Source organism: Kryptolebias marmoratus, linkage group LG24 (assembly GCF_001649575.2).
Source record: "Kryptolebias marmoratus isolate JLee-2015 linkage group LG24, ASM164957v2, whole genome shotgun sequence".
Taxonomy (NCBI): domain Eukaryota; kingdom Metazoa; phylum Chordata; class Actinopteri; order Cyprinodontiformes; family Rivulidae; genus Kryptolebias; species Kryptolebias marmoratus.
The window spans coordinates 77,086-104,411 of record NC_051453.1 but is presented as its reverse complement, the minus strand read 5'-3'; the positions used below and the strand labels follow the sequence as shown (position 1 = coordinate 104,411).

The following is a 27,326-nucleotide window of genomic DNA, read 5'->3' as shown; positions in this document are numbered from 1 at the left end:
GTGAGTTATCCTTATATAAATTGGAATATGTTCTAAGAAACAATAGGTGGGTGATATTTTAAATTTAATGACAATTTTAATAATCCTGAAAAAGGTGCACGCTCACAGCTTTTAAAAACTCAGAAGAATTTCATCATAAAACATTAAAAAATAAAATTTAAACATTTAAGCAAACCTTTTAAAAAATAAAAACTCATTAACCCTCTCAGACGCAACCATTAAATAACTCTTGAACGAAACCAAATGTTTTATTTATGAGAGGGGGATCAGGGGAGCAAGCCATTTAATTTTGCCTTCCTAAAAACGACTCAAAAAGTAAAAACAACTATTTTAGGTGGTAAAAGTATATACCTGTTATATATTTTTAATTCTTAGATTCTTCTAAGATTGCGTAAAGCAATCTTGTTTTATGATTTCAAGCCCCCCTAAAGTGGACTGTACCATTTTTAACCTCGCTGAATTAAATCCGGGCTTTTATCTCATTCTGCGCATGCGCAGCCCCATTTTATCACGCGAATCCTCCCCGCTGACAGAAGATAAAATAACAAAAAGTGAGTAAATGTTCTCAATAAACATATTTAGGTTTTAATTAATAGTTCATGACAAGGCAACTATGTATAATGTCTAAAAGACGAATGCTAACTTGCTAACTTTTAAGTTACATGTTAGCTAACAGTTAGCATGCTAATTGAAGTTAGCCATCGGCTTAGTTTGTTGAACAGTGACCAAAAAGAAACACTTTTAGAGCAAAAAAATAAATGTATAAACTATTCAAAATGCCAAGTTAACAGCACATATTTATTCACATATGCAAAACTTTAAACGTTTACATGTATGGAGGCTGTAGGACTTAAAACAAGCAAAACGTTTTATTTTTATGTAATTACCTGGACTTGTATTTTAATGAAACTGCAAAACTGGTTTCCTGTTAATTTTAATAAAAGTAAATTAAAATTTTAAGAAAGAAGTCATGCTATTCAACACTAAAGCTGTCATGTGAGAGAATTTTTAAACATGAATTGAAGATTAAACTGTTGAGGTTTTAGGATTTTTTATTTTAAATCATTGTTTCTCCTGTAATCAGACTCTTTTTTTGCTTTGAGCTTCTAATTTGTTTAATTAAACTACTTTAAATAGAAAGATAACGCATGATAGTGCAAAATCTTTTGGGATTTATAAAAGCAAAAACACACATTTATCAGGGAAACGTGTGTGAAATGGACGTACTTTGCAGTCGAGCTGCTGTCTCTTTTCCACCTGTTTGGGACAAAACACACAAAAAACACGTTTTCAGTGTGAATGAGAATCAAATAGATAAATTAAGATTAAAATCTTGTCTACTTTTGGAGCAAATGCTTGGTGACATAAGCCTTATTGTTTCAGTTTCTGAATGGACCCTTCAGATCAGTGGAGGACCATCCTGCAGGTTTTAGATGTTTCTCTGCTCCTCAGCAGGTCCTCAGCAGGTCTTCAGGTACTGCAGAAACCTGATCAGGTGTGTCAGAGCGGAGAAACACCTGAAACCTGCAGGACCAGTGTTAGACACCAAAGCTTTACTGGAAACTATTTTTGTCCCGTCTGAGCGGTGAAACCACTTCGATTCAGGCAAATGTTAGAAAATGTTTTCAGCAGAGTGGCGGTGATTTAAAACTTTAACGCCTTGTTGGTAATTTCACTGATTGCTTGTCTTTCAGCTAATCAAAAACATCTGAGATGAATCCAGATCAGGCTGTGTTAAACGTCCAAACAGAAAAATGAAGTCAGAACCATGCTGGGCTTCATGTTGGTGGTGTGCAAGGCAGGAAGTGATAACATTTGTAAGAAGTAGAAGCCAAACAAACAAACGCCACCGAAAACATTTACCTGCTCGGTGGAGATCGGTGAGATTAAATGATTTGAAGAAAGCTGAGGCAGTTTGTCAGAAAACTCACCTTAAAAATGTTTAAACTGAGCTTTTATTTTTCTTTTCCTGCATTTCTTTCCGTGGTTTACCTCCTGCCTCGTTAGAGAAGCTGACAAGCTTTTAGTTCACAGATGAAGTTGTGTAAACTGTAAACGGGCCTTTCTGGCCTTCAAGGAAAGCTTCAGCTGGGTGCATAAATTTAGATATTGACTCATGTCCTGAGCTAGGAGTGAAAGTTGTTTTGTTAGTATTTATTACTCACTTCCTGCCCTGTTGGTCCAAAGAACAAAAAATGACGGTGTTGACAGCATAGTGTCTCCTGAAGAACAACCTGTAGAATCAAACAGATCCGTGAGATCACCTGAAACTGTCAGAATTAAAACATCTAAACATATCAACATGGTTAAACTCTTTTAAACCCAAATAAAACATTGTCAGATTTCTTCCATTTTTTTGTTTTTGTGTTTTAATCTCATTTTTTGAGGCTGTTTTTGAATCAAACGATTGTCATTTTGTAAATTTTAGTCTTTTACCTCCTTTTTAATATGTCAAAGCTAATATATTGTTATATTCTTTTACACTGGTGTAGATTCTCAGTCATCCAGGCCATGGTAAATTCAAAAAAGTTAAAAAACAAAAACAACTGGACTTCTATTCTGTAGTTGAAGACGTTTCGCTTCTCATCTGAGGAGCTTTCTCAATTCAGAAATGGAGAGTGTGGAGTTGAGCTTTTAAAGCTGAGATGATCCAGCTTACATCACATCTCAGCTTTAAAAGCTCAACTCCACACTCTCTATTTCTGAATTGAGAAAGCTCCTCGGATGAGAAGCGAAACGTCTTCAGCTACAGAATAGAAGTCCAGTTGTTTTTGTTTTTTAACTTTTTTGAATATATTCTTTTACATTTTTGTAGACTTGTGCTTAGATACGCAACTTAGAAACCTGTCAGAGCAAACAGTAGAAACTGAGACTGTCCCAGCTGCTGATGCTGACTAAACTTTGGCTGGAAAAGGCTCTAAAACGGCTAATTTTATCAAATTAGCACTATTTTGTCAAACAAGTGGGTCTTCTAACTAAAGGAATAAGGAAGAGAAATCAAGAGGTTTGGAGTAGATCCTCAAAATCACAGAAATAAATGCAATGATTCAAGCAGAAGTATGATGTATTAGAAGTACAAGAACTATTAGTAGCGTCTGCGGAGTCATATTTTTATTTGTATTTTTCACTACTGCTCACTTCCTCTGGTTGTCGGTGAGCGTGATTCCCTGAGCCGACACTTTGAAGTGGACGACGGTGGAGGGCGGCGGTGGGACGATGGACAGCGTCACAGTGGTCGCCTTCTGGACCGCCTGTTGTCCCGTCAGAGACTCCATCTCCACGGAGCCCAGGTACCACACGTTACACGCTGCGAACACGCAGGATAAAAGGAGCAAATCACACAAAAAAAACGAGGCATTTATATGCAGCCGCCTTTGGTTAGGAATCAACTGAAAATGTGTTACCTGCGCCCTGTTTGAGAAGTTCGGCTGCAGAGTTTGTTGCAGTCTGTGGTGAAGAATCGTTTAGCTCCTCCAGTGGGTCTGCGGAATCAAACCATACATGAGATTTAAAACAACCCAGAGTTGGTCCTATGTACTTAGTTTTCAATCACTGCTGCTCTTAGTGTGGGGAAAAAGTGAAAATATGAGTTATTTTTAAACCTAAATTTGTGCTAATTGCATATATTTGCTACAGATGTGCTACATGACAACAGGATGGGTAAGGAAAATAACTTTAGAGTAAAAATGAACACTAATTACAGTGATTAACCTAATGATGACCTCGTTAATTAATGTGCTGGTAAGATCAATTCCACTAAAGTTTGATTCGGCTCACTTTGTGTTGTTCTGCGGCAGATTTGGTTTTGTTTGTGTCTTCCTTTAAACTGAGCTGAAATGACTTTGCTCGTCACACCTCAGGGTGAAACTCACGGCTCTAGCTTCGTGACAAACTGCGATGCAGACTGTTTACCTCTGTCAGGCAGGATGAGTTTACACGGCAGGGCCAGGGGCGTGATGGAGTGCTGACACACCAGAGCCGTGAGACTTCCTGACGGGCAGAGAAACCGATCATGAACCAGAACAAACACCTGCTGCACTGAACAGTTCTCACCAGCAGAGGGAGATAGAGGAAGCATATAAAAATCATATCATAAACCTGTTTTAGACCAGTTCCATGGAATAAATCTGAGGAAGCAAAGTGAACTCTAAAAAGAAACATCTTTTTTGTGCATGTTCTAATTTCAGTACTTCAGATCTTTAGGGATTTAAAAATAGAAAAAACACAAATAAGAAAACAAACTAGCTTTGCAGGATGCTCACCGAAGTACGGCTCGTTGGGGCAGCCTTTGAGGCGAACTCCTTTCGGTGTGCACTCTATCAGGAAGTGTCTCACCAGTTCATTGGACAGATCTCCTCCTGCAGAGATTTCAGTAAAAACAACATTTTAGGACAAAGGCATTGAATTCACAACTGAAAGGAATAATCGGAGGAAGGAAGCTGCTCACGTAGATGACCTTTTTAACCCAAAACGTTGACTCAGATGTGTTTTTTTATTACTTTGACATTCCTAAACAAGTCATCAAGTGTATAAAGCTAACACAAAATATTAAAGACAGAATAACATTGTAGAGCATTTATTTTTTTAAGCATTTTCAGAGCACCTTTTTTACTGTGTTGTAACACAGTCGGAGGAGGCGTGGCCACCTTCATGGCCAGGCCGTACGCCCCTCGAAAGGAGTGGCTGTCTCTGACGATGAACGAGCCGGGCTCTTTGTCTTTTAGCACGGCGATGGCTGTTCAGTGGGTCAACACGGAGAGGAAGCAGAGAGAGGTTGAAGTTAGGAGGAAAACTTTGCACAAGGGTGTATTATCTGCTCACAAGTGGCCGTTAGGCTTTCTGCTCCAAGGCCAATATTTACCTTGGTCTCTGGAAATGTCGGGCTTGTACCAGAACTTAGAAGTGTCCTGAACAAACTTCACAGTGTCCTGCTTACTGCCAGAGTCTGAGGGACACAAATCAAGGGTTTCTGTTAGATTTCAGGCTGGTTTGAAGTCAGAAACTGCAAAAATGTTCTGGTCAGGTGGAACAGAAATCTAAAGTTTGGATTCAAAATGTTGTTCCTGTAAAACTGGTTGAAAATATAGGGAAGGGGATTATGATTTATTTACTATTTTTTATTTGTATTCAGGTATTTTAAGACAGAAATTATATTAATTTCTGCTGTAATGAGATATTAGCAAAGTTTTTCTCTCTTCTGTGGTTGGATAAAAGTTATCTTGATTCAAATGTTTGACATTATGTTTTACTTTTAACTTAGTACATTTTGAATTTGAACTTTTTTTGAGTTTATGATATAAAAACTGTGACTCCTTGGAAAATAGGAGGAGTCTGAGTTTTTACACACTGAAAGGAGACGGTTTGACAGCTTGAAATTTCAGATCATATTACCAACAGGAATAAAACGAATGAACTGGTGCCTCAGAGAGAGCCTCTAACTGGGTCAGGGTACCTGCTCCGGGTGACTGGGCCCCACCGAGCAGGTCGGGGGTCATGGAGGAAGAGAACCGGACGCTGAAGCTGCTGTCACTGTGAGGGCTGGAGAATCCACTCAGAGATGGGGAGTGCGAGCCGAGCTCTCCCCCCTCACCCGGTCTCCTCTTCTCGGGCAGCAGCGGCGCAAGCCCCCCGTCTCCCCCTAGACTCAGGCTCCCAAGACCCTCCATGGCCTCCAGCAGGCTGTGATCCAGGCCGCCGTTCCCCAACAACAACAACGAGGACAACTCCGCTCTGTCGGCCCTGCTGCGGACCCCCGGGCCCCTCAGCGCTCCCCGGGGAGAACTGTGGGCATTGGGGGAGCTGAGGGAGAGAGGGGGTGAAGGCTGGCGGGGATATGGGGCGTTCAGGGCGTTCGGAGATCTGTCGAGCCACACCGGAGGAGGAGTGGAGCTGCAGAGGAAGAGTGAAGGACAGGAAGTGGAGACAAATACCAACAAATGCAATAATAAAATCCAGGAAGTATAAGATTTGAATGAGCGTGTTTTCAGAATATTCTTGAAATACGTTTGTACTGTCACTACAAAGCTTTGACCTTTTCTGAAGATCAACTCAATGGCATGGCCAGCAACAAATGGTTTCTGATGAGGGTCCACCAGCCAGCAGCTCAATTAGAAGCTGGTGGTTTCAAGGCAAACCACATTTTTCATCAGTGCCTTTTTAATAAGATACTAGAAACAAAATGGTTTGTTTTGTTTCTGGTCACATGGAGCTCCAAGCATCTCTCCACGTGTCCGACCTGTTGTTCTGAGACGCCATCCCTTTAAACCTTTGAAGACCTCGTTGGTTGGTTGGACATTTTATCCCGCAAATAACACAGTCAGTTATGGTTTGTCCAACAGAGGAGCATCACCCGCCTTTCTTTTCAAGATGACGCTGTTTTGAAACGCAGGTTTGCAGCGAGCTACAAGAGTTAGCATGTTAGCAGCTGAAACATGTACAGCTCACTGCAGCAGGCTAGCTTATTAATTACTAATGTCAACTTGTCAGGCACTCATTACTTTACAAAACGCAGAAACATTAGAGAAGTACTACGAAACTCAAGGTTATCTTCCCGTCAGAATCTCATGCCGGCCTGGACCTGATTTGAACCTGATTGAGTCCAAGCTCTCAGGAAGGACAAATGAGGTGGAATGAACTTGAATGGTCAGCTTTCAAGTGTTTTTTTGTCACATTAGTCATATTTTTCTCTATAAAATAGGGCAGATAAATAAACATCTAAGCATGGCGATATTGTTTTATCAACCAGGCGTTGCAGACTAACTCACACTGACACTTTTTTTTTTTTTTTTAAACGCAGCTTAGCAGAAAAGAATCACAAAGTGCTACAAGCGGAAACGACCACGTCCTGTCAGGCAAGAGATCAGAGTCTGCAGTGGGCCCGGGCTCACCAGGAGCAGACAACACAGTCCCGTCTGATAAATCTGAATTTCTGCTGAAGCTGCAGATCATAATCAACAGCACGAATCCATGGAGCAAACCAGGTTTGTGTCAGCAATCCAGGCTGGAGCTGCAGGGATGGAACCTTATTTTGAGGTAAAAAGCACGAGTGGTACTTATTTTCCTGGCAGAAGAAATTGTCCTTTCATTTTGTGGCCACTTATCCGTGGTCGGGTCGCAGAGGCAACAAGTCCAGGAGGGAAACCCAGACCTCCCTCTCCCCCAGCAACACTCTCCATCTCCTCCTGGGGAATCCCAAGGCATTCCCAGGCCAGAGAGGACACATAATCCCACTGGTGAATTCTGGATCTGGCCTGGGTTCTCCTCTTAGAAAACCTCCAGACAGAGATATCCAGGAGACTTCCTGATCAGATGCCTGAACCACCTCAACTGGCATGAATTTATACATTTAAACAAAGCTTTTTATTGCATTTTGGTGTTTACCCACATTCTCAAGGGCAGAAACATTTCTTGCCTTGTTTTGCGTTTCTGTCCAACCACAGTTTGAGAAGAAAGTTTCTAACAGCTTAGGACACCTGGGACTGTTGGTGCGTACCTGTCTGTGTGTGGGAGGGGGCTGCCTGACGACACCGAGTACATGGAGCCGAAGGTCCTCTGACAGGAAGCAGGAGCGACCGGCACGTCTGATCGGAATAGCTCTCCGTCTGCGGATCCGCCGCTGTGGTTCATGCTGTCCAGGAAACTCCGCGAATCTGACCAGAACAAGAACAGGAAATGAAATCAACAACATGATGTGAGAAATAGGTGAAGGACTCCCAGGATGTGACACAGATACACCGGACTGTATCAAAACTGCTTACACTTGTGTTTGCTGTCGTTGGGTCCCTACATTTATTTGGATTATAGAAGAAGAAAGTTAAACAGCCTGCTGCGTTTTAACAGAAATCCTATACCTTTTTTTTAACCTATTTCTCATTACATCACCAAAGACAACATCGTTTTGTGGATAAATGGCCGAAATGTGCAGGTCCAGTTTCTGGACTGAAGCAGAAGCCGGCAGGGTGTCCTGTCAGACGCATCGTGACATTCTGACGTCCTGAAGACAGTGTGTCATTCAGCAAACACAAGGACTGGCCTCCTCGAGCTGCAGTCAGGGCTCTAAAGCACCATGAGTCACCGTGAAAACAGTCAATCATTATAAAGAGCTCGTTGTTCGCTCGTTGAGTTTCCTCCCCCCTCCTCGCCTTCCACTCCTTCCCTCCATTCAAGCCCTCGGAGGGGCAGGAATTTGGACCGAGCCACCAGCTTTGTTTGTGATCGTACTGAACAGGACAGGCGACACCGTCTCAAGTGGATTATATAATCACATGTGTTGATTTCAAATAGTCCAAATAAAGCTTTGGTTTATGTAAACCAGGTAAACTGTTATTGTGTGCCTGAAAAATGGCAAGAAATACACTTAAACAGGACATTCTTTAGGTATGTGTGCCTCTTTGAACTCCCTTTTTTTTCCAGAGCTTATTTTAACAGTGAACGCTGGACTTTTAAAATGATTTTATTCATTTTTTTACCTTCTTTACAAAATATCATACACTAAATAAATTACGTTGTGGAGATAATAAAATTTAAATTTGCTGAAGTCTCGAAGGCTCAAACTCCTACAGGAGACAAAGTAACCAACAGCTGAGGTTGTTGATGCTTATAGGAGACAAACACAAACTGAAAAGGATCACTCAAACATTCCCACAGTCTGTCAGTTTTTTCTCTCTCTCTGGAGGATTCCCAGAAAGCATCCGATCCTCGTGTGTCTCGGAGTTCCCACAGATGATTCTCTTCACTGCGGTCTGTCAAATCGGCTGATTACAGATCAGCTAAAACCACAGCTGCACCGCCGACAAACGGCTGACTCCTGTTCTGTGAGGCTCCACAGGTCATCATCGCACCACCCCTCCACAGTTACACATTTCCAGGCCGGTCCTGGAAAATGGAATGTCAAGGTTGTGGAGATTCTGTACCGTGTGCACTTGTGCAACTATTTTATTTTATTTTTCCAGCCGTTTGAGCAAACTGGCATCAAACAAATGAAGCATGCAATGTCATACTGCATAATTCTAAAAAAAATACAGAAGAATGACATTTATTTACTCAAGAGTCAAAGAAAAAGATGATTCTAATTCTTAAGTAGCTCAGAAGAATGTGGAGGAAATCCAGCAAAGAGCAGCTGAGAAGAATTATGTGTGAAGAAAGGCAGAAGGGTTTATTTTTATGTTTTTGCAGGTCTGCGACAGACTGTTGTCATCTCCACCCAGACGGATCAGATCTGGTGTCAGACAGAAAGCGTTAACTAGAACAGTTGGATTATTTAAACGACCAAAATCTCTGAATGATGGCATTACTGTATTGTGCAGCACTGATCAGGTTTTGGTAACTAATGCTCAAAATTTAAGTTAAAGTAAAAAAACTAAAGCTTTAGGAGAGAAACAAATGGCAATCTAAACCCCTTCTTCAACCCATGCAGACAATGTTTTTCTGAAACGTCTTCATCTTGTTTCCTGTTTTCCTAACAAAGAACAAATGATTTGATTCTTTACTTCAGCTCCACACTACTTGCCAAATAACTGATGTGCTTAGGCTGTCTGTATTTGTTTACAATCAAACTGTGCAGAAACCTTTCCAGATGGTACGCAGACCCATGCGGACGCGTCTTCCAACTACCAGCAGCATTAACCCCAACCCACAACACATGCACATACTTTCTGGATGGCAGAGAGTGACAGATATGTGTCAGATGGCGAGTGTGCATTCCTTCACGCTTGGTTTAAAGAGAAATCCTATTAATCAATGACGGCTCGGCAAGGTTATCTGTAAACATTCTCCTCCTTCGACCACGCCTCGGGACACAAAAATGAAGAGAAAACTGAAGCTTTTATTTCGTACCAGTAGAGATTACTGAATTTACAAGCATGCATAAACACAGTGATGATTATGCACATGCTGGACAAACACCCTGCAGACCACAGGAATGTCGGAACAAGCATTTGGTCTGTGTACACGAGGCTGACCCTGAACTTTGGCGGCATGTTACAGCTGTTCAAATTGGTCACATAAAGGGAGGAAGGAATGAAGAAAAGGAGGAAGACACCTGCTGTAATCCAAAGACCTACTGATGCACCTTATTATTGATTATTAATCATCTACAACAGTTCACAGTACAATGCATTTAATATCCAAGCAGAAATTCTCAATATGGGACCTCTTGTTCATTCAGGAGGTCATTCAGGGTGAATGTGCAGCAGGAAGCTGACAAGTTTTGCCACACAAGCTTGTCTCAGATTAGCAATAGACGATTTATAATGTTATTATGGATCACAATTCAGCTGCTTTTAGGTAAAGTAAACTTTGGGTTGGTTGCTCAGGTTGTTGTAGGTAAAAGTCAGTGTCTGTCAGCATGGAGAGTGTATCTGCTTTCACGGCATAGATGATCTGGATTTGTGAAAAGGTACTATTAATGAGGAGGTCTGTATGACTGTTCCAGACGAACAGTAGTTAGCCATGCAAAATATGCTTATAAATGGCCTAAAGAACATCACAGAGGGACTTCTAAACTCCCCAGATACCAGTTAGATGAACTCTGACAGCTTCTACTGCAAAATGAAGTGCCTGGAAAGAGAGGCAAACTGACTTCAAGGAGTGTATCGCTTCAGATTTGGGATTGAAACTCCTCATCAGTAGCAACCAAAAACTACAAACTGGACAGGACCGTCACCAAGGTCATCTGTCCCTATGTTGGAAATTCTCAAAGCCCTCAGCCCACAATCTGCAGAGCTCAAGAGTTTTGTGACTAAAACCGTCATCCCAGAGACCTTTGTGCAGCAATCCCTTGTTGAATGGGGTTCGAAGAGACAAGTTACTCGGGTGATGAGAGGTGGTGCCTCGCAAGGAAGTCCTCAAAAGAGCAACAGATGGGAGGGCAAGGAAGCCAGGAAAGACGATGCCAAAATTCTTACTTTCTGTATGAAGGTTTATCATTTTCTCTAAGCTCCACTAGTGCCCCTACAGAGCCAATCTGAGGACCTCACTGAACCTAGCATCATACGTACATATTTATACAGCTTACTGATGAGCCTAAAGTCCGATTCTTTGTGCCTGCAGTTCTCGTTCCTTGTTGTCGGCTGGCCTTCCATCAGAATGCACTCAGCTGTCTGAAGCTGCTTCTCGCTGCTGGCTCTTCTCATTCAGGTCAGAGTCAGAGCATTTTTCTGTAGGGGAGGACAAACTAGTAGGTGGTCGTCTGTAAATCACATTCCTCTGTCCACCGCTGGTGTTTGGGGGGACAGCTTTATCGACTCGGTGGAAAAGCGGAGGAGAGGAGAGTGAGAGAAGAATAACAGCTCTGCAAACGGAGTGGTGACCGGCGAAGACGGCGAAGGACCATGGTAAACAAAACTGTGTTTGAAGAGAATATCTTCATCACAAGGAGTGTTATTGGAGTCAGAATTATCTTGATTTAAAACGACTTAAACTGTCATGGCTTAGGAATAAGAGTAAACTCTTAATGATGTGTTTTTCCTGCTTTAGAGAAATATTCGGTAAAAAAAAACAAAAAACAGTTTTTTGGGTTTGAAATTGAAGTGAAATTCCTGAAATTCTCCACATGGAAACATTGTGACGGACTTTTCTCCTGCTGATGAATTCATACACAGCACTATGCAACAGGAGGCTCCTTTTACTATTTAACACCTAAAACTGGAAAAAAAAAATCCCATATCAGCTTGTACTTCTGATACTTTCTTAAATTACCTGTAGTAAAACAAAAGTTTTTAAATAACGCATCCTAAACATTACATTGTCCAGTTCATAAAGATGTAAAGTTTTATGTTACTTTCTCCAAAGAACTAATTAAATAATCTTATTTCAAGGATTATTTATAGCATTTAAAAAAGATTCTAATTTAGCTAATTAGAATAGCCTCTAGCCTGTAGCATTATTTAAGTGTTTTAAGTATAAATAAACAAGCAAAATTGATGTACTTTTTTTTATGAAACACTAAATAAGGTTTGTAAAGAGAGAGGGAAAAGGGACCAAAACAAACAATCCTTCAGCAGTTTTCACCACCACAGTTGGTTGATGTCATATACCACTCAAATATGTGAAAGAACCATGTTGGTGTAAAACCCATGATATCAAGTCCCCTCTTTTGTTTCAGTGAACCAAAAAGACGAAAGTGTTAAATCTCACTCAACGGTTGCCAAATGTTTAGCCACAATGCTCACACTCTTATGCATGCCTGATTTATTCAGACCCTAAGTGCACAACTGATGGTCTGTTTTATTCATCTAGAGAAAAACTTCAATTGGATTTTTGTAGCCAGGGAAAAAAAAATTGTGCTGCATCCAAGAAAAACAGCAACTCGGATCTGATGACAGTAATCCTAGTAGGTCGAATCAAAAGCTGGACTTCTATTTTACTCATTAAACACTATTTTCAAGTAAGAGAATCACTTCCCATCTGAGAAAACATCAAAATTCCAGTTCAGTCATGATCTATTACAGTCTACGCTGCCTTTTAGCAAAATATCTTGTGAAACACTGGATGAATTTTAATGAAACTTGCAGCAACCGATCATATCAAATCTACAGCTAAACTTTGGTGTTGTAGTTCAGCATTATCCCTGAAGCGTACTTTGAGCACTACACATAGCAAAATATTTTTTAAATGTTGGCTTCAACCCTGTTAGTCTGTTAGCAAAATATCTCCCCAACCACCAAACAGATTCAACCCAATTCAAGATAGTGACACAAATATGTCGATAACTCAGTCAATTTTACAGATATTGATCTGAAATTTGGTGTGGTAGTCAGAGAGAGTCATCCACAAAACATACTTCAAGCACTAACGGATCCTGTGAGATTTTGCAATATGCCATGAGACTGGGCATAATGTCATTTACAAGATTTGACCAGAACGAATGCATAATGATTTGTCTAAAACTTTGGCATGAAAGGCAGTAGGTGATGTGCATTCCTTCATTTCTGCATGGATTGGATTGATGAAAACCAAAAGTTGTGACTAAAACTGAACAATAGCAGAGAACTTGAAAATTTAAGCATGACTAAGTTCATTTCTGTAGAAACAAACAATTTTGCCAATATTTTAACCCCATGGCTCATTTTGTTAACCATGACAGCTCAGTCAGAGGCATTCAACGCAGTAAGTGTCCAAAAATAAACATGAAAGACGTTTTTTTTAATGCAATCAGGGTCAGTAGAGCAGGAAAATGAGGGGGAAACAGCTTCTCTTTGTTAACCACTAATACATCTGCCATGACTGTATCATGGAGGCCAAAAAAAGCCTTTTAACAGGATGAGATCATGAATGCAGCAGTGGAACAGATCACCTCATCGTCCCACCAAATGTGAGACATCAGACAGGCTGCAGACTGTGCCGTACGTTTCGTCCAGATTCAGGACACAAAGTTGCTTTTTTCATGCATAAAGAGAAACAAAACGTAAGAGTCATGAAAAGGGTTGCATGAAAAAATAAAGCTGAAACTGAAAACAGAAAAGGCCTGTGTTTATCTGCGAGTTTGCCCTGCAGGGATAAACAACAACAACAAAAAGAACGGGAGAATAAGAAGGATTTTAAGGGAAAGCTGTTGAAATTAATAGATTAATCATTGGGTTTGATGCCTGTTCAAACACACACAACAACAACAACAATCACAGAATCATGTCAATCTTGTAAACATTTTGCTCGCCGTATGTGTGTGTGCATACCAAGAGATGCAGCCATGATGCTGACAGTCCCAGATGTTTTCTCGTTATCTCTTTGCCGTTTGTTTCTCACCTTCCTCCTCTTAAATAAGTGACTCTTTCTGTTGTCCCTCAGTGTGAAGGAAACCAGCCACCTCCTCCTCTCTCCCTCCTCCTCCTCTGCTGCTTGCTAAAAACCAGTCTGAGCTTCATCGGCTGGAGGGTTTTACTTTCTTTTCCTTATTTCTTTAAACACCGGATAGCTTTGCTGCCATGCTTGATTCCTTTTGTCCTGCAGATGGAAGAGTAAGCTCCGGTTTGTTCTTGGCTTGTTGTGACGCCGCTCAACTTCTGGGTTTGTATGAAGGGAGGGACAAAAAGCGGGAGGGAGGACGAAGAAATTCCATACACCACCTTCCTTCATCCATCCCTCCCTCCCTTTTTTTTACTGACCACTGAGCATTGTTCCTGCTGGGTCACTGCAAGCACTTTTCCCCCAATCGGAGCAGATTCCAGTGGGGTCAGAGGTGAACTGTGGCCTTTTATGGAGCAGCGAAAGTGATAGGAGGTGATGGTGTTTGAAGGGCCCCTCTGTTGAGGCATGTGTCCACTCCCACCATCTGCTCGCCACAAACACAGGGACAAAGGCATGCAGACACACCGACATGTGTCCCGTCTTAGCATGTCATGAATTACCCTCCTGATGAACTGATTTATGTTGCGTTTGCTTTAGTTTCCAAAGAAGCATGTGCTACATGCCACAATTTAACCTCCGTGGCAGGAAACGAGCTGACATGAGCAGCAGCTCTGTCCATCTGTGCTGCTTGGCTATTTGTGTTGAAGTTTTGTAAATATATAGGAATTTAAAACCTTTTAGGAATGTCAGCAGGTGCTCAGGTTTCTGTAAAGATTTAAGATTTATAAAGATTTATATTTACTGTAATATCTATTAGTTCTGAGACAATAAAACAACACAAGCGCAATCTTATTTTTTTTACATTTTTAGTGACGTTATGTTCAATAATTTTAAGTCACAAGGGGTCGTGTTTAAAATAATGTCATGTAAATATAAAATAAAGATACATAAGCAGCAAAAGCCTACATGATTTGATCTTTAATCACCGTATAATTCAGCCTTTCAGTCGAGGTCAAAAAGAGGCTGGCAATTACAAAAAACAAACTTCTCAGTGCCACTTGAAGCTTCTGAGACCACATTTATTATGGACACCAATTCCAACCATCTGAAGATGCTGCTGTCTGCCACTTGCTCAGACTTTCTCCTGACCTTTGACTCGCGAGGTATTTGTCTGGTGAACCATCTACCTTTGCTAAACTTCAGCATGCAGCCGCATCTGCATTCCTTCGTGCCGAATCCTGCTTCTGTATGTCTGTTTGTTTTGATCTGACCACAAATGCACTCAGGAAATAACATTATGTAACATTTGAAAGCTATATTTTGCTTCATGAGTTAAAGTTCAGCCGAGTTAAAGTTTGGACTGAGGTCAGGAACAAACTGACCGTTTTGTCAAGAATGCAGTGAGGAGATAGAAGGAGTTCCTTCAATCTGCAGGCTTTTAGACCAAAAAGAACCTTTTTTGTCTTTTCATGTTCAGTATTATTTATTTTAAAACAAATGGATCACAGTTCATACCACAATCTTTTTACTTTCATGAGTGACTGCTTTCTAATAAAGCTAAATTATACTTTAGTAAATGTTACTTAAGTTTGCCATAGTACAAGAATTTAATAAATTAATTAAATTAATAGGATTTCATATGATGCCAAGTTAAACATTTTGACTTTGCCTGGCAGGAATCCTTCTAACTTAAAAACAGGATGGTAATCTTCTAATCAAAGTGTAAGCAAAAAAGTAACTATTGTCTTAAAAAGTGGTTATTTTTTATTGAGATAGTAAAAGCAGATCCTAAAATATTTCCTGTTTATACTCAAGAGGCAGTTCTTATCTAGTACATATTGTATAACCTCTCTCAGTGGTTCGGTTTTACTTAAATTAAGAAATTTAAAGTACAAGTAACTTTAATTGTGTAAATCTGATAAAAACAACCCCAGCATACCCAGTGTGATCAGCCTGTTGATAAAACAGCAGGAACCGCAGCCTACTGTTTGGCTTTTAGTCCACAGCAGTTCAGCCTTGGGACAGATTATAATGACAGTAATAACTGCTAATAAAATGAAAATGACTTAAATTGGGAGTCTCGCTTTGGCCAGACACGGCAAACTGTTCCCCAGACTCCCGTCTGCATTTATTGTGGGAAACAGGAAACCGTTGTCTGACCCACAAAAAGGCAGCAACAAAAAGATATTTGGTGTCCTTAATTCCTAATAAATTCTTCTGTCCGTCCAACAGAACGAGAGAGTGGGGTATTTGTCAGTACACAAGTTAATAACCACTTTATATCGATTCCTTCTCCATCCTGCTGCCTCTCTGCTCTGATAAATAGACAAAACTAACCTTTAAAACAGCCAACAGAGTCAAATTCCACTATAAATACCACTGTTTTTGTTACCAGATGTCCCCATTATCTGAAAATCATCCACAGCAGACAATTTAATCACAAACAAGCCTGACCTTATAAATATTGTAAAATGTGTAGAAAATTTACTTGTCTGTTTGTGCAAAAAAAACTCTGAGCTGTAGTACATGAAGTATGTGCTGCGTGTATGCTTGATTTAGCAAAACAATGAACTGTCACTGTGAAATCAATAAAAAATATCGCTTTAAGAGTGTAACAACACAGGTGTTGTGCACAATTTCTTTGCATCTACAGAGGCAAAACAAATAGTGTTCCTTGGTTTGATTTTAGTTCTTTTCCCCCTGCAGAGAAACTGCCTTTGAGCTTCCTGCTTGGATCAGTTGTAGTTCAAGTTTATGTATTATCCTGCATGTTATGACCTTCTGGAGTGAGAGTGTGGAGCAGGTGGAAGAGAGTCTGAAGAGGTGGAGATATGCTCTGGAGTGAAGAGGAATGAAACTCAGTTGAAGTAAGACGATGAGGGTTCATGAGAGGGAGACAGGTGGAGCGATGAAGCTGTAAAGACTCGATGCACTGAAGCTGGATGCGTTTAAGTACCTGGGATCGACCCTCCAAAGAGCGCAGGCTGGGTGGAGTGGATGGAGACAAGTGTCGGGTGATTTAAGACAGAATGAGCGAAACAAGAAGGTAGAAAGACCTAATAAGACGTTTGGTTTGGAGATGGCAGCTCTAACGAAAAGACAGGCGGAGGAGCTGGAGATGGCAGAGCTGAAGATGATCAGATTTTCACTGGGAGGGATCAAAAATGAATAGGATTAGAAACGAGTCCATCAGAGGGACAGCTTAGGTTTGGAGATAAAGTCAAGAGAGGTGAGGCTGAGATGGTTTGGACATGTGGATATATTGGACAAAGGACGTTAAATATGGAGCTCACAGGGAGGAGGACCACAGAGAAGATTCATGGATGAAGTGAAGGAGGATCTGCAGAAGGTTGGTGTGACAGAGGAGCATACAAGAAATGGGGTGAGATGATCCCATGGAGACCTCTAAAGGGAGCGATCCAAACAAGTAGACGTCACCATGAAACCTATTTGTCTGACGCCTGAATAAGTAAATTTGAGCAGCTGCTTTATTTGCCTCGCAGAGTAAACACTTTGGAAGGTGTAATTTTAGTATTCTGAACATTTATTTCTGCACAACTTGACCTTTTTCTATTTGAAATGAAAACACCCACTAGTAAAATTCTCTAAATTTATTCATTCTTATTACTATTTTCTTGCCGTCACAACTGGATTTCACCGTGGAATCTCTCAAAATAAGTCTTATAATTCAAGTCTGCTTTTAGAGTAAAAATATACGTAAAGATAAATGTTTTTTAAAAAAGAAAACACAATAGTGGATCTGATTAGATACAGTATGGCCCTAAACCATTAAAAAACAATCATGTTTTTTGACACTACAGTAAATTCTTCCCGCAGCTGCATGGTGCATATCTTCTCAGGCAGGATGTTCAAACAACAAAGGAGCCTCCCCTCCTCCTTCAACCCCCCCCCCAGAACAGGACATGAGTGGACATCCTGCCTGCAGTGGTCTCTTCCTCTGTTACCGTCAAGGATTATTAGCAAACGTCCAGCGTTGGCTATCGCACAAGGTCTGACAGGCTCTCAAAACCTGGCTTTTGAATGAGTTTAATGGAAACACACACAAGACAAATGATTTTCAAAAACCATGCCCATGAATTCAGCCAATAACAGAAAACTCCAGGCAAGATGTGGGGCTTTTTAATCTAATGTGCCAGAAGGACACATCGTCCAGCTGCAGTAAGGAGCTCAAGATTCTGGTTTTCACACAGTCATCTCACAAACATTTTTCATAAAGTGCACCTTGTGTCCAGCTGTGTTGATCCCACCTGCCCTGAGCTGGGAAAATTCAGAGAAATGTTTCGCTGGGAAAAGGAGGAAGGCACTGATAAGATTTCCAAACGCAGACACTCCCATGGCCACAAGGGTTCATTTGTACGTTATCTCCTACCGTATGGGGTTGGAGGAGACACTGGGAAGGCTGGAGTTGGAGGAAAGATGTCAGAACTGTCCATTTGGCTGCAACTGTCCACGCTGATGGTTTTGTGGAGATGCCCACGCTGTAAAAAAATAAAAAACACAGAAAAGTAAGAAGAAAACAAGTGTGAGGAGGTGACAACCCTCCACACACACACACCAGCAGACATCAGTCTTGTGATCTGTGTGTGGCTGCAGCCTGTGTTTTGGTGTAAACAGTTGGACTATTCATGCCACGCAGAAGTGAAAGACTTGAGTGCAAGAAGAGAAAACTAGAGACTGAAAAACAAGAACAGTAATACGAAGGTGTAGATACTATCAATTATCTGCGTCAAAATTCAAATAGATTTGTTTGTTTTTTGTCTTTTACCCTTATCACATTAAAGAAGACTAAACCTCCAAAATTTGTTGAGAATCATTTAAATTCACATTTTCTGACTATTTAGATATGATATTTGCATAATATAGCATATTGCACTTTGCTGCCAGATTAAAATAAAGGTGTTTCGGAACCTCTAAAGATTCTCAAAGAGTTATAAGGACTATTAGTTCAATTATGAAGTGGTTATAAGGCTCTACATGTTTGCTTTTGCACTGCCAAGGGAACACTGATTGTGCAACACTCAGCAGGCGGTCAGAGCGGACATGTCACCTACGCAGGTGACATTCACCAACAAAAACAATGGAGGACTCTCTAGTCGAAGCTGTGGGTCCTTTGGTTTCATTTTAAAAGCTTAGTTTGAAAGAGCTCTACATTTTTTTTGAAGTTGTGGCGTGTTGTGGGTTAAATATCTGCAGTCAGGTGAAGTGAAGCAGTGTTTACCTGGGAGGACAAGAAGGTGGGACTATTGGCTGAGGAGCCTTTAAAGCTCTGAGGTCCGCCCCCCCTCCGTCCTGGACTCTGGGGCCCAGCGTAGTCCAACACGTCACTGATATGTTTCTGCTGTTTCCACCCTGATCAGGAGTGGGGTGAGGAAGAGGAAGAAGGTGGAAGGCAGACAGTGAAACAGATTATAATCTGTCAACTATTGAATCAAACCCAGTCGTGTGTTCTGTTATTAAATGTAATGCCCGCAAAACAGTTATGCCGAGTCTTGTTTTTTTTTAAAAAAAAGTCAAAACATTGAACCAAACTGACATTTTGCTGTGAACAGACGCCAAACTGGCAATAAAAAGTGATGACTGTGATTAGTGTTTGCTGTGTTTGTCTCTGACAAAAGCTTCTATCAGCGTGTTTATCAGCCGAGTGCTGGTGTGAGCGTTCAGACTCTGCACGTGTGACTAAGACAGATGGTGGCTCGCCGTGTCTTGTTGGAAAAACATCTGCTGGAAAAAAACCCACACATTTGTTTCTCAGATATGAGTAAATCATCGTCCTCTGAGGTCAGAGGTGCTCGAAAATCTTTATTCAAGAAGACAAATATCTGCTCTACGGAGCAAAGAAGAAACCCTTCCAGTAGTTCTTGTAAAATATTTATAAAATCACTTAATTATCGAGCATCATGGGTTAATTGTGGCTCACAGCATCAATGCTAACCAGTAGAAAGGACTCATACTTGTAGGGAGGACTGATATTCTGTTGTCTCAGAATTGCATGAAAGCAAAGCTGGAATTCAGAAACTAATCTGACTACTGTCTCAGCCTCCTCCGAGGTTTGTTCAGTCTCAAGTATCACCTAATGTCCACAGCATTTGTTGGAGGACTTTTTCTCTTTTGATGAGGATGAGAGGGCGAAGGCGCTGTGTCAAAACCTCAAAAGCATTCCTGATCTCTTACAAATTCCTGCTTCAAAACGTCTCCTGGTAGCGAAGCAAGTGTTAGTTACAGCTTAAAGTGTTCCCCTGGGGAGACGTCAGCCTCCCGTCCTGTGAAACACTCGACCTACATATGTACAAACACTCGTGTCCACTTACTGCTCACAAATTTGAGGTTTCAGTGTGAACTAATAGGTAAAGGATGAGAGGTTAAGCTGTGGCACAACCCTGAAGACCAAAAACACAAGACTCAGGTGCTGCGAAGCCCACCCCGTCAGGTCTCGGTTGGTTCGGGTTAAAACCTTCAGACTGCTCAGAGGTCAGAGGTCATAGAACGAGTCTTCCTCTTGGGCATCATCAAGTGATGTAATAAATTCATCATGTTTCAACAAGACAAGAGCCATAAAACATGATCAGGATCAGAGTTTTTTTTGTCTCAAGAAGGAAGGAAAAAAAAAGTATTAGATTATCATTTGGGTTGTAAGTCGAAATCTGACTCTAATTACTCGAGAAAGCAATGTTTTTGTGTCGTTTCACTGTCTTTAATATATCCAGTTATGTAACTTTCCAGCGCTTCATATTTCCCTTTAAAAGAAGACAGATTGGAGAGTAAACACATCATTGTGTCGCAAGCAGAGGACCTGATTTTACACCAAGCTTGTCCACTACCTGTTTAATCAAGCGCTTCCACCCTTTCAGCAAACACGATGCACATTTACAAACACTCCTTCAAACAAAAACAGACATATTTCTTTCTTAGATGGAGATTTCCACTTTCAGGTGTGCTGAAGCTGAAATAAGTCCTACAGAATGCAGACTACAAGCCTTATCTACCCATGAACGTGTTGGCATGGATGTAGTTTGCTACGTGAGGCTTGCTGAAAATGTTTTTTCTATAATAATTGTTCAGTTTACACAAAATACTGTATTTAAAATCAGGGATAAGTGCTCCCACTCCAGTATATTGGAGGTAAATGATGTTTGTTGTTACAGCTGTGTTAGTGTAGTGGTCTGTGGTGTAATACGTTTTAGACATGTCCAGATTAGCCTTACCTGACTGATGGACATGTCCTTTGAGGCTGAGGCCGTTGGTGTTTAGTGAGGCAGAGCGGGACAGAGGGGAGCAGCGTGTAGGAACAGGGACAAAAGTGGGGTCCAAGTCCAGAATCAGCTGGTTCAGCTGCTCTATGGACTCATCGATGTCTGTCGTTAATGATGCCAGTTCGTCTTCCTGACAGGACGAGGTGGTATTGGCAGACTGGGAGTTTTGTGTGTTCTCCTCGACCATCAGGCCTTTCTGCACGGCCGTCCTGCTGCTGAGCCCTCGAGGCGGCGTTTCAGGAGCAACCAGAGGTGGTGGTCTGTCTTTCTTCAGCCTGTTTGACCTCCCCTCTGGACCCACTGGAAGCAAACTGTCACTGATTGCATCCACTATCTGGTGCTGTCGCACCCAGGAGTGAGTGGAGTACTCGGCTCTGGCAGGTTTCTGAGCTTCAGGCAGGTTCTCAGAGGACAGGGAGCAAGCAGAACCCGGTCCTCCTTCATCCTCATCGTCCAGGATGTCCGTCTCCCTCTCACTTGATGAAGCTTCTCCATTGATGGTGTGTCCCAGTCCAGACTCATCTCCAGCCATCTCTCCCTCCCCACGACCACACAAAGCAAGTTCAGTCATGACCTCCAGAAGAGGCTGGATGGGCTCCGACTCTGCCCCAAATATCAGCTTCCCTCCCTGGTTCAGCTGGTCTTGCGAGGCCCCTCTTCTCTGTCTGCTTTCGGTTCGGCCCTGGGAGGTGACCGACAGGCCCGAGTCGCTGCTGGCAGACGGCGCCCGGTCGCTGCGGCTCGGACTTCTGGTGGTCAGCGCGAACGACGCTCCTTCCTCACTGCTCTTCTTCCTCACTTTGGAGTACAAACTTTCATTTCCAGGTTCCAGGAGGTGAGGAGGAGCTGGAAGGAGACACGATCACTCTGGTCAGTAAAAGCTGTACATGTTGACATGTAGTTGCTACTGTCTTTACTTACAATTTCAGTTCAACAGAAAACACTTATTTCTTATTTTTACTACAAACAAACAAACCTAATTATTGTAAAATTACCACAGGACTTATGGTTTTATGTGTTAACTGTATATTTATCCAGAAATTATGTCAGAAACATCTAAAAGAAGCTGAAAATGAGAAGTTCTGGTATCAGTTTATAATAAGATTCACTTTTATTCTAATAAAGTTGTGCTTCCTTTCGACACTTATTCAAAACTTTACGCGCCACATATTTTCTGCGGATACATGGTAACTACAAATAATTCACTTAACAATTACTTTATTCATTAGTTCATTTATTTGGTCTAAAACAGGCAGAACGAGTACAATTCTAACTTCAGAAAGTTGTGTAAAATGTAAATAAAAACAGAATGAATGCTTTGCAAATCTCATAAACCCTCATTTGTTCTGAAAAAATATGCCATTTCTTAGTTTAACATATAAAAATATTTACTGTCTTCCACTCTGAATAAATAATGGGTTTCGATTTTTATTTACAGTTTACACAATGTCCCAATTAATTAGGAGTTGGAGTTTCACTGTAACAAAACATTTATTAAGACTGAAAGTTAAACAAGAGCAAGAAACGTAAAATATACATTTATCAGATTTTTGAGTCATTTCCTGTTTTTAAGCACTTTTTTTTTTTGGCTTAGCCCTGAAATGTCTCAATCGTTTCACTTGATAAAAATTTAACCAAGAGTTTTCTTTGGAGATAAGACAGAGCGCCTGTGTGTGGGCTGACGGATTCAAGCGTCACAGGAAGGACATGTTTCTGAGACGTCCACCTGAGGACAGATGGAGCTGATTTCTGTGACGCACTTTCAGTTTTCACAACAAAAGATCTGCAGGCCTTACAGCACGGAGGAAACAAAAGTAAAGGTTAGATGAGAAAACTTTTTGGTTTTAAATATTTGTAGACCAGATAATGAACAGAATTGTTTGTTCAACTTTAAGTTAAATAAAAGCAATTTAACGATTTGCAAATCTATAATTTATTTATAATGAAAACTCTGAAATCGCTCCACTGATGCAGTTTTTTTGCAGACTGGTGAACCTCTGCTCATCTTTACTTCTAAAATTCTTGTTTTATCCCCTTTCCTTTTACTGACCTGATGCCAATTAACCTAATTAGTTTCAAAATTCCCCTCCAGCTGTTCCTTACTTGCACCACTTATTTTGACAACTTTTTGCTGCCCCTGGAACAGCACTTTTAACAAATGTCATCAAATTAAAAATTACCCTTTCTCCTAAAAGCAGTACAACATCTTAGTTTAAATGATTTACATGTTTTCTATGTTCCATTGTGAATAAAATACAGATTTATGAGGTTTGTAAAACATTGCATTCTGTTTTTAACAGCAACCTAACTTTTTTCAGTTTGGGTTGTGCTCTATATAAAGTTGTTACTTTAATGCAACAAGGCTGAAACAATACACACAGTACGGTGCATACCACAGCTGGAAGAGCAGCCTCTTAAATCCGGAGAGGCAATAAAACTCAAATACCAGACATGCATGGTAAACCCTCACAGCTGCTCTGAAAGGTCTTTCCCACAGAGATGCACAGAGTCCAAACAGGTTTTAGAGAAGGGTTAGTTTTCTTACTTCACCGGCAGCCAGCAGGAAACTTTCTCTGTCCGCTCGGTGGACTAGAAACAGGATGGAAACGCTGTGCTGAAGCCTCCCTCGGGAGTCAAACGAATGAGGAGCAGAGTGGAAAGTTGACAAAAGGCTGAATAAGAGGGATGAAATCAGATCGAAAACGTTCACGCCAGCCTGTCTTTCTGCTCCTGTTGCGTCGTCCTCTCCGTCTTCGAGGCAGGAAGACAAGCTGAGTACATTCTTTCTCTTAAGGTGCTAACAGCCCTCTGGTGTCCCCCTCCTACTCTCTCCACTCGTGTCCCGGCACCACAGATCCCGCCTTCTGTGCTTTTTTTTTTTTTTTTTGGTCCCTCCACCCCTGCATCCTGTCCAGGCTCACACAGGTAGCTGTGTGGACAGAGTGTGCACTCATGCATTTCCATCTCAACTGGGGAAGGAGAGGAAGGAAACTGAAGGGTGGATCATTCACTAGCTTTCTCTCTCTCACACACACGCACTTAGGTGGAAGTGTGTGTGCTGCTCACTTAATGCACTTTCAAGGAAAAAAGCTCAAGGACGATGGGCTGCCCAAATTTGGAGAGGAGAATGTAAACATAGAGGCGGTCTGTGTGCAGGAGGGGGATGGAGGAAGTACTGGACAACCTGCAACTTGAACCTGATTCAGGAGGATGAGAGAAGAAAAGGAATAAAAAAGGAAGATGAGGAGATGGAGCGATAAGAGCGGTGGAGGGGAGGGCTGGGAGGTGGTAAAGTAGAACCACCTGGGCTTCAAAACAACATTCTTGGACCAGCGGTGTTCCTAACCGACTGGCACCTTTACGTGGTGGTGGTAAAATCCTTCCAGGCATTTTTTTGTTTACATGCCACTTTTTTTTACACGTCTTTAAATCCAAATTTTATGGCTGACGGCGGCAGATTTAGCAAAGGGATAAAACAGCTGGAACTGAAACCTCAGATTCAAGTTAAAGCCATTGTTTCAGCCGTCGCCTGCGTGTTTTTCTGTTGTCTGTGAATGTTTCTTCAAACTGAATGGAAACTTTGTGTAGAACGAAATGCTCAGGTTTAAGGGCTCAACACCAAACTGATGGTCCGAGTTCAGACTGATGGCTTCTGAACAGCAGCCAGGAAGAATTTGTTGTTTATCTAAAAAGCAACACGCATTGAAATAATCAGCACATTATAAAGCTGTTTTGGTGAGCCCCTTCTTTCAGCTGGAACGTGTTGGTTTCTACCAACAATATTTGGCTCTTTACCAAAAAATTGCACCCCCGTTCTTCCCTGAATAAATGTTAAAAATGGACATTTTGAACCTGTTCATGTGTATTGGGAGGTTGAACTTAAAGAAGTGTGAAATGAAAATCAGCTGTTTGTCTCAAACATGAATCTCTGCTTTGTTAGTCGATGAGTCTCTGCAGCTCCATCATATGACTTTGTTGTTGATTTAGATGTAAAAACATTTCCCTGAGGTGTTTATATATTTCGGTGAAACCCTGCAGGGCAGCGATTAGGAGAAGTCATACGAACTTAACGCTTGTTTGAAAACAAACGTGCTTTGGTGAACCAGTTCGTTTCTTCTTGAATAAATTGTTCAAGAAGACGTCAGAGCCAAGCAAACACGTTCATTTACCTCTTACAAAATGTTTCCAGCTGGATTAGGAGTGGAAGATTTTGAAGAATGTGGAAATGCCTTTTTACCTGTGTCCAGAGATGAGTTTTTATATGAGTCACGTCTGACCAAAGGGTCCAAGGTGTCGTAGTCGACAGTCACAGAGCTGCCGTTGTGCCACAGCTCTCGACCTGATGAACAAACAAACTGGCTTTACTCAGCTGTGGAGATAAAAGCAGCTGGAACACACACATTTATCGGACTCCTCGTTGGTTTGAGCCACACAGAAGCAGCCTTCAGCCATCTGAACCCGGTTATGTCTTCATGCAGAAATTAAATAACTTGAAACAAAACCGAGTTTTTAAAAATGATTTGAGGAGAGTTCAAATAAAGCCTAAACTGCCTTTTTACTGGATCACAAATAAGATTACTTTTAGACACAATAGTCCTGAACATTTTGGGATTTTTACAAACCAAAGGTTGTGCATGATGAGTAAAAGAAGAAAAAAAAGACTAAAAGTTGCATTTTTAGCTAAGAATGGACGCCAACGTTAACTGTGACCTAAAAGGGACTTCCTTCTTAAAAAAGGCAACAAATGCATTTTCACAGTAGAACAGATGCATAAAGCTTACTGTATCTATCGATTTTGTCCCTTCAGTCCCATCTGTGATTTAAACCAGAATCTGAGCTTTAATGCTTTGATTTCTGCCCGTTGGTTGGTTGCGTTTGTGTTTCTGCCTTCAGTATCTGCAAATCAGAATTCCTGTTCGATGTGTGTGTCTGATAAGCTCCTCAGATTGCTTCCTGTTGAGACGTGCGGAGCCTAATTGCTGGTGCTGAGGGTCCAACACCGCCCCCGCCTGGCTGCTGAACTCCAGCTGGGAGCAGGAAGGTGTGTGCGAGTCACTTGTCTCTCTTCTGCGTGAACCAGGAGACATAATTCTGCACGGTTCGAGTGGTTTTTACAACGCAAATAATGAGTCGGTGATAACTCGTCAGAGTCCAGATGTTTGGGTTTGGATTTTGGAGTCAAACTCCATCATGCACACAAACATTTGATCCAGATGTTAAGAATGGAATACTGCATTCATTGTATTTCATATTTACGCACACATTTCTAAAATCTGTTACATTCTGCTGTCTTGGAATATCTAAACATCCCACATTAGAAACAGAGACATGTATAGAACGTATTTCACCCCGAATGGGAGCAGCTCTGTTTGCACAGCACAAGCTTTTGGATCACAAGAACCTTTTCAAAGTTCTTATAACAACTGGAGGAAATCCTGAGTCCTTTATGTGTTCACCCTGCAGGAATTTCAGCCACTTGTGGTCCTCAGAACTCCTTCTTTTTTTAAGCTTGTGCTTCTTAGAAAAAGCTTTCCTCAATAAGAGGAACCTTCTGGATGTAAATATCACGACGCTCAGTTTGCTACACAAAATATGTAGCAGCAAAATTGTTAAATTATAGAAGAATTATACGTCTCAGTCAACCTCGTGTGTACGCAGTTCTGCTGTTTGCATTCCTCAACATGACTTTATTTCTTCATGTCAGCCCAGTTACAACCTGTAGCTCTTCATGTTCTCGTCTTTTGGAACAGAAACGATAAACAAAAAAGCTTGGATCTTGGAAGTATTTCAAATAAAACAAACAGCCGTCCTAAATATTTACAAACAGGTTTGCAGAAAAAAATGAGTTTAATCTGGATTTTAATTCTTTAAGTCGGAGCAAAATGAAAAGTTTTACAAGAAACCCAGATTTTCGTGTCTCTTCAGACTGAAAATGACTGTTTTCTGTCAAAGCTGTTCCAGTTCTGCAAATTACAAACCAGTTACACCACAAATCCCCAAAAGCAGACAGAAAAACACCTTCTTTTCTTATTCATGGATTTGTGGAGAATGTTGATTAAAGACAAGAAAAACACTAAAAGTTGGGATGAGTCAGTAAATCTTCATCACCCTTAAATGTTCCTTATCCTCGGCTGTCATTTGATTTGAACGTAAAGGCGAGGTGTCTGCGGGGACGGAGTACCTGCCATCTTCTCAGGGCTTTCAGAGAACAGCAGGTCCACCTTTCCCTCCCCCGGGAAGCGAGGATCTGGAAGAGCGAGAGCAAAATGA

The 27,326-nt window shown here is 41.2% G+C and overlaps 1 protein-coding gene across 1 annotated transcript in view; it reads right to left on the bottom strand.

The window, feature by feature from the left end:
- The window catches only part of si:ch211-191a24.3 (tensin-3), a 35,162-nt gene that overhangs the window by 703 nt on the left and 7,133 nt on the right, over positions 1-27,326 (bottom strand). Inside the window, 17 exon segments of the mRNA XM_025010815.2 lie at positions 1,228-1,257; positions 2,166-2,234; positions 3,139-3,307; positions 3,405-3,482; positions 3,913-3,990; positions 4,263-4,358; positions 4,604-4,735; positions 4,862-4,945; positions 5,453-5,889; positions 7,493-7,649; positions 18,028-18,054; positions 18,057-18,089; positions 18,176-18,284; positions 19,025-19,155; positions 21,009-21,902; positions 25,294-25,395; positions 27,238-27,303. Of these exon segments, the coding sequence (XP_024866583.1) occupies positions 1,228-1,257; positions 2,166-2,234; positions 3,139-3,307; positions 3,405-3,482; positions 3,913-3,990; positions 4,263-4,358; positions 4,604-4,735; positions 4,862-4,945; positions 5,453-5,889; positions 7,493-7,649; positions 18,028-18,054; positions 18,057-18,089; positions 18,176-18,284; positions 19,025-19,155; positions 21,009-21,902; positions 25,294-25,395; positions 27,238-27,303 (2,692 nt within the window).